The sequence below is a fragment of the Fusarium pseudograminearum genome, chromosome 4 (assembly GCF_000303195.2).
Source record: "Fusarium pseudograminearum CS3096 chromosome 4, whole genome shotgun sequence".
NCBI classification, from domain to species: Eukaryota; Fungi; Ascomycota; class Sordariomycetes; order Hypocreales; family Nectriaceae; genus Fusarium; species Fusarium pseudograminearum.
In genome coordinates, this window is record NC_031954.1 from 6,184,046 (window position 1) to 6,198,162 (window position 14,117).

General features: G+C 49.4%; 4 protein-coding genes across 4 annotated transcripts, besides 2 other annotated features; 1 reads left to right on the forward strand and 3 right to left on the reverse strand.

Moving 5' to 3' along the window:
* Positions 1 to 28: 28 nt before the first annotated feature.
* On the reverse strand, positions 29 to 1,354 carry FPSE_00934 (uncharacterized protein; the record flags this gene model as incomplete). The annotated part of the gene is made up of 2 exons (XM_009254054.1): positions 29 to 297; positions 346 to 1,354. The coding sequence occupies 2 exons, from the start codon at positions 1,352 to 1,354 to the stop codon at positions 29 to 31; spliced, it is 1,278 nt and encodes a 425-aa protein (XP_009252329.1).
* A 633-nt stretch (positions 1,355 to 1,987) lies between these two features.
* On the reverse strand, positions 1,988 to 2,983 carry FPSE_00933 (uncharacterized protein; the record flags this gene model as incomplete). The annotated part of the gene is made up of 1 exon (XM_009254053.1): positions 1,988 to 2,983. The coding sequence occupies one exon, from the start codon at positions 2,981 to 2,983 to the stop codon at positions 1,988 to 1,990; it is 996 nt and encodes a 331-aa protein (XP_009252328.1).
* A 1,037-nt stretch (positions 2,984 to 4,020) lies between these two features.
* Positions 4,021 to 5,966, forward strand: FPSE_00932 (uncharacterized protein; the record flags this gene model as incomplete). The annotated part of the gene is made up of 2 exons (XM_009254052.1): positions 4,021 to 4,288; positions 4,342 to 5,966. 2 exons carry the CDS (start codon positions 4,021 to 4,023, stop codon positions 5,964 to 5,966), a joined length of 1,893 nt encoding a protein of 630 aa, XP_009252327.1.
* Positions 4,833 to 4,958: a microsatellite.
* Positions 5,967 to 7,540: 1,574 nt separating the features above from the next.
* FPSE_00931 (uncharacterized protein) lies at positions 7,541 to 8,752 on the reverse strand (the record flags this gene model as incomplete). Its single annotated transcript, XM_009254051.1, has 3 exons — positions 7,541 to 7,793; positions 7,846 to 8,442; positions 8,559 to 8,752. The coding sequence occupies 3 exons, from the start codon at positions 8,750 to 8,752 to the stop codon at positions 7,541 to 7,543; spliced, it is 1,044 nt and encodes a 347-aa protein (XP_009252326.1).
* A 1,725-nt stretch (positions 8,753 to 10,477) lies between these two features.
* Positions 10,478 to 10,506: a microsatellite.
* Between the last annotated feature and the right edge of the window lie 3,611 nt (positions 10,507 to 14,117).

A 14,117-nucleotide genomic window follows, 5' to 3' on the forward strand; every position in this document is an offset into this window, starting at 1 on the left:
GCAGTTAAAGGACGTCATATATCCCATCTCAGCGGCGGACCGGCTCTTCGGGCGATACTGGTTCGGATATGTATGGAGCAGGCGATCGCATAGATAGGGGAGACACAGGATCTCCGAGCACTGCCCTGTCAGCATCGCGTCTTGCAGCTGCCTCCTCCGGGCCTGGAAGCAGAGGGTCATCCGGGAGCTCCTCGATACGGCTACTGCCATCAATGGGAGTCTCCGAAGCAGACTTCTCACGTTCGAGTCGCACCTCACGACCTCTCTTGTGACAGTACCACAACACGAACATCAGTACTGTATAGAGTTAGCTGGTGAACACACTTGCTGGGTGGCAGGACTTACAGAATAACGCAACGCTCCAAATAACGTTGGTGCCGATGAAGGCGGGCCATCGCACCTTCAACGCGTTCACAATAGCCTTTAGCATACCGACGACAGCTCCGGGCTTCGTCACAAGATCCGTCAAATTGGATGGCTTGAGGAGATCAATAGCGGCATCCTTAATACCCTTCTCTGTGTTAGCCTTCAGACCTTGGCTCTCTGCTGCGGCTGCCAGCAACTCGGGCGCGAGAGACGATGTGAGCTTGTCAGGAAGCTGAGTGACGAGTTTCTTCAAAGAAGACGGCAGTTTTTCAAAGCCGCGATTGATAGCGCCGTCACGGTCTTCGACAAGACTTGCAAGGTCGCCGTAAGCTGTCGGTACACCATTTGCAAGATCTTTGAAGACCTGCGTGAAGCGAGTCAACAGCTCGGAAGACTCGTTGGAGAGGGCTACGATCTTGTTGTTCTTGGCTTGAAGGTTCAGCCGATCGAGAACGTTGCCAAGATCCTGCTCCTCACGCTCAGCTTCAGGTTTGGCGACATTGTCCTCTGGCTTGAGGCCGTCCTGTGGTTTCTTGTGTCGCGTGAACAGGGCGGTTAGGCGATTTGGTTGCTTTTCGACCTTCTTATCCTTCTTTTTGTCCTTCTTGCCGTGGGCCTCTTGAAGGGGCTTGATAGCCTCCAACTCACTCTCAGACGCAGAAGAGAGGTCGATCTGGGGAGTGTTGACTCGTGGGGGCAGTGGCGGAGCTGGACCGTCATCTTCCAGGATGCTCCGAAGCCAGGCTTCGTCGTCCCGGTCAAGAACGGGGCTCAGAGGAGGGGTATTGGAGCTTTGGCTGTGATGAGTGCTTCGCCGCCTGGGATGTTGACCAGGTCTTTGGTTTGCGCTATTGCTGAAGTCGGGAACACGGCCATGGCTTGGATCGACAGAAGATCCAGCTTCGGTCTTTTTCGCAGCCTCCTCAGCCGCCGCAGCCTTCTGGGCCTTGTTCTTCTTGATCTTTTTGTACGTCAAGTATTCCAACATATTAAAGGTTGCTGTTCGGTTGAGGACCAAACTGCAGGTGCGAAATAGGGATTAAGGTATTTAACTACTGTTGACTGGAACAAGAGGCCGCCCAGTTTGAAAGAGCAGTGATGGCGAAATGTGTGTTGGCGCGCGCTTGTAATTCGTCTTTGTCTGGGTTGTCTTGTCTTGGGTGACGAACGATCTACGCCAGTCGACAAGGCACAGCCACATCACATGTGATGTCATGACAGCTGCCGAGCCCGATCCAACCAAAAGCTGGGTTCTGCAAAGGCAAAACTTGACAATACTAATACAAGTCAAATTTCTTCGATACCTTATATTATTTCCTATTGAACGTTTCGTTATTTTTTTGTTGAGTCTTTGTTCTTTTGCGTTGACTTTCCAAGTTGAAGGCCTGGGGCTAACTTTTACTTCAATTCACCCCACGTTCAACCTTCTTGGGGCTCAATTGATGATCGACACTCAACTGCCGTCGGAGATACGATTCCGAAAATTATTGGCCGCATCCTTCTAGAAACAATGTGTGTGGGGATCAATACTTAATTCAACTTCATGTGAATTCATCTATCAATTCGGGGGTATCATATTACTTTGTAGAAGACAGGTCTTGTAAGAAATTGCACGATTCCATCAATCAGCATCGTCGGAATCTCCTCCGTCATCCTCTGCTTCGTCTGCACCCCCCTCGTCCCGAATGACCTCGTCAGCAAGGGTACTACGACGCCAACCGCCCCCATCCTTCCGTCGTCCTCGCTGAAAGGCATCGGTTGACGTTACCGCCCTTTCGCCTGTGTACTTGTTGCCTGTCCACTCGGTCGTGCATCGTGGGCATTTCCTGTCTCTCCTGGTTCGCCAGAAAGCCTCTTCGCAGATCTCGTGCAGTCGGAAGTTGCAATCCACTTCGGAGCATCTCAAGCCCATTGTAGCTATGTCCTTACATGCTTCGCAGAACCTGATACGCTGCCAGTCTTGTGGTTCTAGATCGGGGTCGTTGTATGTTTCAACTAGCCAGGGTCGCAGTTCGAGCAGTGCTCGTGGTGACAGTGTATAAAAGCCTTCTTGGCTTTTTTCAAACCATCCTCCCTCAACCAGGCTCGCAAGCGCAGTTTCAACTTCGCTATGCTTCAGTCCTTTGTCTGCGACTGTTTGCGTTTGTGTTTCCAAGTCGATGTGGCTTTCACGTCGGTTTGGTCGAGCCAGTTTGATGGCCTGCATCTCCGTGATAGCCATGACTTCCATGCGCGGTGTATTGAACTTTTCAAACATGGCATCTAGAACTCTCTTGATAAATGCCAGCTCTTCGGGGCTGTAGGTCGTGGCAAGCTGTGTTTGAGGATCGGAGGTAGTATTGACCAAAGCCCATATTCGTCTCTTTGTTACTTGGTGAACAGTGGTACGGATCTCGTAATCAAACATCGACGCTACTTCGGAAACTTTATTGATGGCCTCATGAAAATGCTCTTCGGTGATTTGATCTCTCCGTATTTCATCCTCGTCTTCAGTTTGGCGCCCGGCGTTGAAGATTGCGGCAAGGATAGGTCGAGCTTCTTCGAATGTGATTGAGCCCCGAGCCAGAATGGCTTGGAGAAAGGCCCTATCACCGTGACTGAAATTATTCACACTCATTATGTTTGAAATTTGTTCTGCTTGCGCTCAGAAGCGCCAGGATAATCGGATGGGCTCAATATAAAAACAGTGGTTGATGTAGAGGAAATAGATGGAGACGCGTTGATCGCGTATCTGGGTCCACTTGTTAATTGAATGCAAGGGTGTGGCTGTGGTGGCGGCAGAGAGCCATGGACATGTGAATGATCTGTTCAACCTTTCTATAGGAACCTGTGTAAAGTTATTTCTTGACCCTTAGTTACGGTTTAGATTCAATACACCAGTAAGTGATATCTAATGCTATTTACTCCTTTTACTACTTGTTTGCCATATTTATGCATTCTATCACTTACCTACCTAGGCAAGCAAGGTGCCATGTTTTTGGTCCCAATTAACTCAACGACAATTATCCTGCACCAACCTTGGAGTTTTTATCTAAATGCCAAACACATGCTGAAAGTAAGAGTGAGCAATTATTGAACTGTTAGAAAAACCCACCAACTGCTGATCTTGAAGCCTTAAACAATAAGTGATTCACAACCTTTATCATAATGTCTAGGGTAGTCGTGCAAGGATGCTGACTCATCTCATCTGCCAATGAATTGCACTCCTGTCTTGAGCTTCAAAGAAGTACCTGCTAAGCTACAACATCCCCTTACATCGCTCAAAACACATAACGCGTAGCCTTTCCCACATCTGTTCCATAACAATAAGAATACTCGCGCAGGGTGTTGATTGTAAGCCCCGCGCAACACAAAGGAAGGAGAACGTATCAAACTCACTAGTCCAAGCAAAGAACGGCCTGAATACATGAGCCTTTCATCAAAGATTGCGACTCACCAATAACCCGTCCCCCCACAACTGCACACGGGTTAGACAACTACCCGTCGCGAACCAGAAACTGGCAAATTGAACCTATTCAATTAATTTCAGAGAGCAGATAAGACAACTACTTGTGGCTGGCCTCACAAAACCCGCAGGAGACCTTTATACTTTTTTTGCCTGGTACGAACAATATCGACAACCATTTTGGATAGTTTACATCTCTGAAGGGGAAAATGGCGATGAACGTAACGGAATTGAAGGAGTTTGATGTCATTCGTGTGGCTAGAAGCGATGGTTCAGATACTGGACCCGGCTACTGGCCTGTCACGACATTAACTGCGACAACTACGACAAAAAAGACAAAAGATGCAGCAGCAGCTGATAAGGCACCAAGGACTAAGCCTCAAATGGTTCGACTAGCAGAAGATGATCCAAGGTTCACCGAGTGGAAAGTCAAACTGGGTATTCTTCTCAAACAAGAGCTGTGTCCGAATCCTGACGGTGAGTCGACTCTTCCGAGACAATCTATCTCAACTTACATCTGACTGATCCAGAGGGAAACCCATGGCTGGTGAATTTTCCTCGAGGATACTGGCTCTACGAAAAGTCAAAGCATCTATGGGTTTCTGGGTACCCAATCAAGGTCAAGCTTTTCAAGAGTCCCCAGGAGTTTGCTGTCCATTTAATATGGCTGCTTTCAACGTCGATGGACTATCGGGATTGTTGCTGTGCACACTGCAATGCTGCCAACATAATCAAGGGAGGCAGTGCTTCGGATGAAGGTCTGATCATCACCCACGAACCTTCCAAGAACGACAAGATGCCACCCAGAGTAACACCTGTTCCTCTACCCCCAATGCCTGGACAGACATCGCAGAAGCCCGGCACTGTTCCCGACACTATTGTGCCTCGTTTGGCATCCACACAATCTACGCCGGCTGCTACGGCGCAAAACTCTCCAGCGCCTACGCCGGTATCTGCTGCTGCAACTAATGTGCAACGCGTTCGACAACCCCCTCAGACCCGACCTCAGGAACAAGTCATTCAGCCACCACCGCAATTACAACAGCAATTACAACCAGCGCCCCAGCCCCAGCAGCAGCAGCAACAACAACCGCTGCAGATACAGCACCAACCACAAATACAACAGCAGCAGCAGATTCAACAACAGTCCCCCAATCTCGCTCAAGCACCACCCCAACCCCAGCCTATACAGTGGGCCCTCAAATCGGCTATCTTGTTTCGATCTGGAGAGCTCGTATGGTATCAAAACGGTAATACGTGGCGTCTTGGAGTTATCGCGTCTTCTTCCAATGGCCAACACGAGGTCATGCCAATTGGACACGGCATCGTTCAGCAAAACAACGTGACAAAGACTGACGGGGACATGCGGCCCTTTTATGCATTCACAGTACCACCAGTCACCTTGTCCGAGTTGAAAGACAAGAACTATGACGGTGTTCCGTGGGAATCGCTATTCCAGAGTTCAGTAGACGGGAACCGACGCGAGGTACTTGCACTTGACGCTTCTAAAATGGCGGCTGTTAAGATTGATTATTCATACTCGCTTTGGTCCAAACTCACCGAAGATACGAAGGTTAAGACCGTTACTTACTATGGCTGTTTCTTTGGAGCCGAGCGGGTCGAGATTGGTGATGCGATGCGGCTTAAATCGCTACCGGCCGAATTCAACGTCCCGGCCGAGACAGGCGTTCTGGGTCTACGGATCATCTTTACTACTAAAGAAGCCCCTGACGCTGTCTTCTTCCGTGGCCACATCTACCAACTCGTGTCCGAAGATCACCCCAACATTGTCCGGGATGAACAACTTCCCCTTGCGCTGCGCAGCGAGAGCCAGTGGCGTCGTTCGGTTGGGGCGCATCGATGGTGTTATGCAATGGTCAGAGAGAACATCACGTTCAGGGAGCAGTCGATTAGAGGTCGATTCTACCCAACTCATCGTCTCATGCCAATTCTTAACCCGGCTGAATTCCAAAGCTCGGTTGCGCAGCGCCGAGTCGATGACCAATACGCCCATCTTAACAACCGTATGGATGGCGTGGGGAGATATCTGGGTCGGAAGATCAGCCGAATTGATACCCTTGGAGCTTCGGTGATCCATACAGCTAGGATCAGCCTGGAGCCCTTCATTAAGGAAGGGGACCAGCCGGTTGAATAGTGCTGCGTATGTGCCGCGCATTCGCTGTACCTAGGAAATCACATGTGCCGAGGGAGCAAGTAGTACGGGGTAATTACCACTTTAGCATACTATTAGGAACATTCAATAGAGATATCCACAAGGATCGGCAGTAATAACACTATCGGTGATTATTCAATTTCTAGATCCATGACCATTGTAAAGACAAACAACGAAGAACCTTCCACCATCCCCTGGATGGTGCTTCCGGGATACGCATACGCCTCATTACCCCCTCTCTTGTCCTCCCGACATCCTGGAACAATCAGCGTCTCCTCACAACATCACAACCGCCCTTCGTTTGCTGTGCCTGTGCAACACACACCGCTACACAAAAGGTATTGGACCACGATACAATCCCCGCCAATGCCCCCAGACACAAGTACAACTTGCTCGCCCACTGCGGTAGCACGACTAACCGCATAAAACAGAACGGGGGTCAGTAACAAGAGTGGTCTTGCGGCCGGATACGCGCATGTAGATGTGCATGGGTTTGCTTCTCAGTCTATTTCACGTCCAGCGTTTGTTACATAATTGGACAAGCCAGCAGAAAACTTGATTATTGTCTGATTCAATGTGCGGAGATAGAAGCAACTCAGTCGATCCAACTTCCAACAAAACACCATTGTCCCCACAGACCGGTTCCCTCATCCCAAAGTATGGATGCACATGATGACGCCATGTGTGGCGTGATCTGGAGGAGGAATGAAGTGGAATTGTTCGGATTTGGAACGGGGTTTATACAGGACCGGCTTTTATAGTCAGGGTTATTTGCATAGTACAATGCAAAAATAGACACGCATGTTTGAGTTCATTATGTGAGTGTTTCGTCGTGCGTTGTGTAAATAAAGAAGGATTGACATCTTTTTCATTGATATAATACGAGTGAAGCACTCGCAAATAGGACCCAATAACTTGAGTTAACCAAGAGAATGAAAAGAACAACGCTTCCTCGCTGCCGCCAGAATACATCGACTTGTGGCCTATCCATTGTGGTATCCATCCTCGTAGAGCCACGGTCCACAAAGGGAATGCGTATTTGGTTAACAAGACACAATTCTCCCCTCAACACCTCTCTAGAAATCAACCGCATCTCCCCCCAACTCTGTACATCATCCCACTCTCCTGAATCATAAAACTCTTTGTTCGTAAATGCATATAAATGACTGATGGCTGAGAATGCAAAATCATGGAGTACGCTTGAAAGATCCAGATCGTGATGTCGTATGCGTCGGCTGATATAAAACTGCCACCTCTATCTCGTGAAAAACCAAGAGGGCTCGTGTCGGATGTTATTGTGTCCCGTGGCCAAGAATGAATGAACCGTACAACATGTGACCGAGGTATAAGTAAATAGACTGCTGGCGGGAAATAATGGCGGGCGATCTTTTGGCGTATGCAAAATGGTTGATAAATCTCCCAGTAACCGTCCCTCGCTCGCTTCGGAATGTCGTCGTATGTGTTGTTGTGTGTATATGTATGAAATGATAGGAAAATGGCCCCCACTCTTCACCCCCTGACGCCCAGTAAAGAGGGCGTCTGTTCGCTTATGCCGGCTATGTCACTTTTAAACTCTCCAGTCGTGCCTGTAAACTCTTCAAAACCTCTGGGTCTGGTTCAGGTTCGACTTTGCGAGGTTTAACACGAGGCGATTCGTCTGTTTTCTCCGAGCCGCACTTTGTGCACGGTATTCCATTTTCGGCACCAGTTGGGAATATTGTCTTGCATTCCTTGCATTGGTAGTGTGGAATACTATTGGGACCGAATTCATCTCCGGGATAACCGTATGGGTACTTGTCCTTCTTGGGCCTGGCAATTTGTTAGTTGGGAGGCTCATGCGTACGTTCATAGGGAAACTTACGGGTCTCGAGGGCAGTCGGTGCAGCGAACGTGGCCGCACTTGGCACATGTCTTGTTACCGGAGATGAAGAGGGTCGAGCATTCGTGGCAGGTTCTTCGCACACGCTGACGAGGCTTCTTGTGAACCAGGTCCTGGCCACCGGTCTTGCTGGGTCGGGTAAGAACGATCTTCTTCTCATCAAAAGCGTAAGAGTAGTCGGGAATAATGGGAGCGTTCTCCTTGTTGGCCTTGATGATGGCGGCACGTCGTTCACGGCTGGCAATGATTTCGGCCTCACTTCGCTTGGGAGGGTAGCGGGTGCACTTGGTGCAACGGGCATGCTGGCAGCTAGGGCACTCCTTGGCGGAAGAAAAGGTCGTGTCGCACTTGTGACAGGTTCGTCGTACGCGCATACGGATCGGCTTGTCAATGCGGAGAACGGTGTCATCGGGAGATCCAGTCTGGAGTTCGGAAACGTTGATATCAAGTCCATAACGCTCGCTGAGTTTCTTAGCACGCTCCTCAATCAGTTGACTCCTTGTCAACTTGGAAACGCCTTCCAAGCCTTCATATTTGGCCTTGGCGTCGATTTTCTTGACCTCAGCCGCAGGAGCTTGGCTGTGAGTTTGTTAGTAACTGAGTATATAAAGTTTGAGTTGGTGAAGTCAAGAGCGATATGTGTCCAACGACTATCCTCTCTGATCTGTCAACAAGGCTTTTGTAGATAACCGTACCTAGTCTTGGGAGTCTCTCCCACCTTAGCTGGGGCAGCTGGCTGAGAGGTACCGAGAGTCGACTGGCGCTTAGACGACATTGAAGAACTCTCCCTCTTGAGGAAGGTCTTGGTGCGATTAAGAAGCTTGCTGAAACCCTTCTCCTTCTTCTCTTCTCTGGGCGAAGAAGGCCCGGCTTGTGATGGAGAGCTCATCTTGATCGATTGGTTGGCTGGCCCTCGTTAATGGTTGATGATGGGAGATAATTGAGTTGTAAATAGGCAATTTATCTGTTCCTCTCGATTTTATTTTCGATCAAGAGGAAAATATTCACAGGATGAGATGAATGACTATGTTGTGTTTGTGATGTTTAGTGGGGAAAACTGGCAACGCTGGTAGTGTCTCTGCTACAACCGGGAGGACCGAAAGTAGTGATGTTCCAGAGTTGATGTGGTAGGTAGATAGCGACAGTCCCTTTGGAGGAAGGTCGAGCTAATTAGTATCGTGAAAATGGTCCATATATATCGAGTTCGGAGTTTATAGGGGTCTCATGACGCAGTGGATCTGCGATGAGAAACACGAATGGTTGGATCAGTTTTAATGAATTTAAAAGGGGACGGGACGGGAACGTAGTAGTAGGAAGAAAGAAGAGGGAGAGAGTTGGTCGAAAGATGGATGATGGGCGAGGGCGGGCGAACTATACTTAGTCTGGCGGTTGTTAACTGGGACAGGATGGGGTGGATGGCGCTACAGTACACTACAGTGCACATTGAGCCAGCCTGGTGGTAGTAGTGGACCCCGCCGACCCAACTTAGGTACTAACCTACTTAGCGGCCCGGCGCTACAATGCTGCAGAAAGATGGCCAGCGAATGGAAGGCATGCCCAGGACTGCAAGGACCCAATCACCCGTACGAGTTTGCTACAAGGGACATGGAACCCCCGTACGGGAACAGGTGTCTGGGGGAGGGTAGAGATACGGAGTCGAGATAGCGAGATGGGAGCGACAGTGACAGCGACAGCGACAGTAACAGCAACATGGACGACGGAAAACGATAGCAGCTCAAGCCAGGGAAGGTGCAAAAACTGTTGATCGCGGGATATTTTACGAGGCAAGGTACCTGGATCTTAATATGGATTCCACTACGTAAGGTGTCTGTCCGTCCCATTCTTGGTCGACACACCTACCCTTAGTAGGTAGGATGGAACATCTCAGAAAGGGACCCGACACGGCGGTGCGGGAGGGGGGCCTTCTGTCCTGCACCCATTGGGTGAGTGGCATAATCAGAACGAGTCGGCCGCTGAACGTCGGCAGCCCAGGTTCTAGTAAAAAGGACGAACTAGAAAGACTTGACCCTTTCAGGAGGCAATCCAAGACACGACGCGACATGCCATGCCACGCATCTAGACGGGAAGGGAAAGGTGCGATATATTCTAGGTAGGTCCTTTTGCATTTGCCCATTGCTTTTCTTCTGTTGCCGTCAGAGGCAGAGAAACCCACGTCCTGGACTGGCTTCTGGCTGGCTGGCCTGCTGGCCTGGGGTGTACGATGGTGTGCGGCCACGATGCCCACAGGGGATCTAACCTGAATCACACCCCTGTCGGCATCACAGCAGAGCACAGTGTCAGTCCAAACGAGGTTCAACCTCCGTGGTATTTCCCTATTCCAACTGCTTGGTACCATGCTTTGGCTAGTGGGTGTGCCCTGTAAGCTGCTGCTGCTACTGTAGCCGTGCCGTTCCTGGCCGGGCTCTGATGCAGCCAAACCAACAACAACTGGTGGCAATACGGATACCATGCCATGCAATGGAAAACCAAGCAAAAACTGTCATGTTGCAGCACTGTGGCTGCGGTAGTATTTGGCGGTCACCAGCTGCCGCATTGAGAAGTTGAAGTTGTTGGCCCGACTGTCAACCTGCCAGTAAAACAGTCTTGTAGCCTCTTGCATTGCGTTGTGTTGCGTTGCGTCGCACATGGCGAAACGATACAGCATATACTGCTCCATTATTGAACAAAGTCGGTATAGAATGGACTATCATCAGGCAATTGTTGCAACATTTCAAGTTGCAATACATAAATTCCCTGCCATTGAACGAAACGGGATAGAATAGCTCACTACCCACGTTATTCCCACGCGCCCGTTGCTCTTAGACTTTATCTTTGAGGATGGTGGCGGCGCCTGCCTGGATATTTACTTTTAATCAAACATGAGTTTATTCTGACACGGCACTTGGTCAATGGGTAGACGCTGTGAAACGCAAACGCAGACACAGACGCAAAGGCAAAGGCAAACCATGATCTGGGCTCAAAGTTTAAGCCTCATGCAGACAGAGCGTGTTACAGCATTCCATTTCATTCCGCCTGATATATTAAAAACCGTTTTCCCATTGACCGATAAAATCAGCTTCCGAGGACCTGGGTTGAGGGCAGTTTTGGATTCTAATTTCAGAGACGAGTCTACGCACTGGCCCGTGCAATTGGCCAATCTGCGGAGCAAACCTTTAATTGCACAAATGCAATTAGCCTTGAGAGCCCTGGAAACAAAACACAACTCATGTACACAAGAATAGGTATCCACTAAAGAGTCATTGAACTGCATGATTGGTCAGTAATCCTGATCCGGAGCGGTCCCGAACAACAGGAACCCAAAGTTGCAGTTGCCTATAGGTCCATCTCCGACATTCTGCCGTCCCTTGAACTTGGTAAGTGGAACGTGGAACGTGGAACGCTGGCGGATCCCCGACACCAAGGAAGGAAGGGAAGGGAAGCTCCAGTTCGTGACAGGGCAGGAGACAGGCCTGGCAGGCACCCGGCATGCCGACTGACCTCAATCAGATCATTCAAGACACCCCGCTCTTGCTACTGCTCCTGTGCCCTGGCATCTGAATCCCTTCATCCCTGCAGCAAAAACACCATTAGCCATTCTCAGGGATAACAATAGTTCGCTGTTTTGCGGGCATTTCTTGAGCTTATCACCAGCCTTCCGCAACGTCGTATTACGATGTGTCACTTTTCATTACGGTGCGCTCATCGACAACTTGACCTCGGCTCGCTTACCAGCACATTGACAGCTCACAATTAGTTAACAATCTCCGGGAGCTCATCTTCATTACTTCACTTCCATCAACCAATGGTTGTCTCACCGGTGTCAATTCGACATTGTTGGAGTCGAGGCCCTGGAATATTGAGTGCTCACTTAAAGAAAGGGGACAACACAATGTTTTGGAGTCCATGCTTTGCCAGTCGAAAGTCCAGACTCCGCCTCATCTTCCCTTTTTCTTAACACCCAGGCTTGACGCGTTCAACCCAAACTGGGGTTGACATGGACGGACCAACTTCTCTTCGCTCCATCAGTCCATCATTCCACCCTTCAAACACCCAAGCTCCCAATCATGCGTGGGGACTACAACGGTATTCCGAGTGGTCCCAAAACTTACTGAAAGAAGAACTGCTTCAATCAATCCCAACCGAAAGGTCTTGCTGATAATAACCCAAATAACCCTGCTAGGAAATTCTTAACCCAACTACTGAAACCCGCTCCGAGCTGCTGGGCCTCGCCGAAAATTTGCACTGTTCTGCGGCACATGACAAGGATACCTCTGGCCATGTTCTTTTTTCGTTCGATTTGTTAATCGCAGACGGTTAGGCACAGACGTTGCCAGCATCGACACACACATGGCCATCTCGAATGCAAGGGTCCCAGGCAGTTAGGCTCTAACCTCTCACCAGATTCTCGGTATTCTCATTTACCGCCAGTTCCCCTCAAATCTCAAAGACAAGCCATGACGACAGTGTTCATGCCTCTATACCTGGGTTATGAATCATTCACAAACAAAAACATCCCACCAGCGAAATTCGCCATGTCGGACAAGCTCTCTGGCCGGAATCTGAGACATATGTTTGATCTACCCGCGTCTAGAGGCAAACTGAATGAAATCCAGAATTGAACCCACGGTATGATGTGTATCTGCGCTGACTCGCTGCCAACGAGAAAGAAAAAAACACAAAACAGCGCATTGATTTCGAAGTGCCTGGTCCCGAATTTCAAGCTTTCAATGGCTGTTATCCACCTGCCATCAATCCGGGAAACAGGAACACTCCGCCAGTGCATATCCGCCGTAGCCACCACTAGTTAGTTATGGCTTGATGTGACATTCCAACAACTGAAGTGGCCCACCGAGTTCCACGGATCCGTGCCGTGTTCGAAACAAGTAAGCACAAATTAACTTCGCAGTGACTTGTCAAGTTGATGAGGTAGATTATCCTACAAGAGCTCTATTCTGTCGAGCCCTTCTGTTGGCCTCTATATCACAAGCGTTCTCCGCCATCGATGCTCCTCCGTTGTACAGCATGAGTTGCCTGCAACCCAACGCCATGGGCTGAGCTGGATTGAGTCTTGCACATCAATCTTTTATCAAGTAGAGATAGTATACCCGCTCTGCCGCTGTGCCAGTTGTGCCAGTGCCAACCTGGTGGATCGTCCCGCCCGTCACTGTTTCCCTTGGCTGATTGGAGCTTGGACGGGGAAATGAATTTTAGTCTAAAACAATTGTGAAGCGCATTGGATACTTGGTCAGTGGGAGTGGAGGAATCTGACAGACAGAAACTTGGAATGTTATGAGCTAACTTGTAGGAAAAGTATGGATAACTTCCGCGTACCATTCCAGCGGTAACAAAATGCCATACTGCAGGAAACTGGAGTTTCACTGACCTAAAGAGACTCGATTGGTTTGGTGGACGATAAGGGGTCCGAGCCACGTACAATACAACTCGATCCTGGCAAGAGGCTAAATTAATTAAATGTTGACACTCAAGGGATGCGCACTGACAAGTGACAGCCGTTGATCTACATTTGATGCCTGAGTCATTCACAAAGAATGATGATATCCAGCTGACCGGTTCCAGTGCCTGAGACACAGTTGGTGTCAGCATTTGGACAGATTCCCGACGGCTTGGTCCATATGACCACGTCAACGTCAATGATGTCGAGCAGTTTAGACGTCTTGACCGCTTTGATGTCTCACCTAGATTTCATGCGCATCTGCGTGTCTCGTAACTACAGAGTCTGGATCCGGCAAAGAGTGACATGGCTGGGAGGGCTTTGGCTGCAACAAACGCCTCTCATCATTTGTCTTCGAGAACAATCATCGCATTGGTTATGTCTGCGTCTTTTACGAGACAGAGTAAGCCCAGGTCTCTCCAAACCTGGCAGCATATCGTCGGTACTCTGTACACACAGCTGCAACACAGTGCAGCAACGGCACTGGAGATGTTCCCCTGGTGATTTGTTGGCAACGACGGCACGACCTCAACCGTCTTGGTACCGAGCAGTGGCACAGGGAAGCGAAAAAAAAAAAGAAAACTAAAAAGAAAGACCCAACCCAATCGAGATACTGGGGCGGAATCCGGAAAACGATATCCTTTCCAGCCATGGACCCTGGCTCGGCTATCAAATGTTTTTGGATAGTCTGACAGGGTTAAAAACCGGGGCAAGCAATGGAATACCTACTGCCTCTCAGGAATTAACTTTGGTCCCCACATGGATTGCGGTCGATAGTTTCGCGTACCGTCCTCAAGGATTC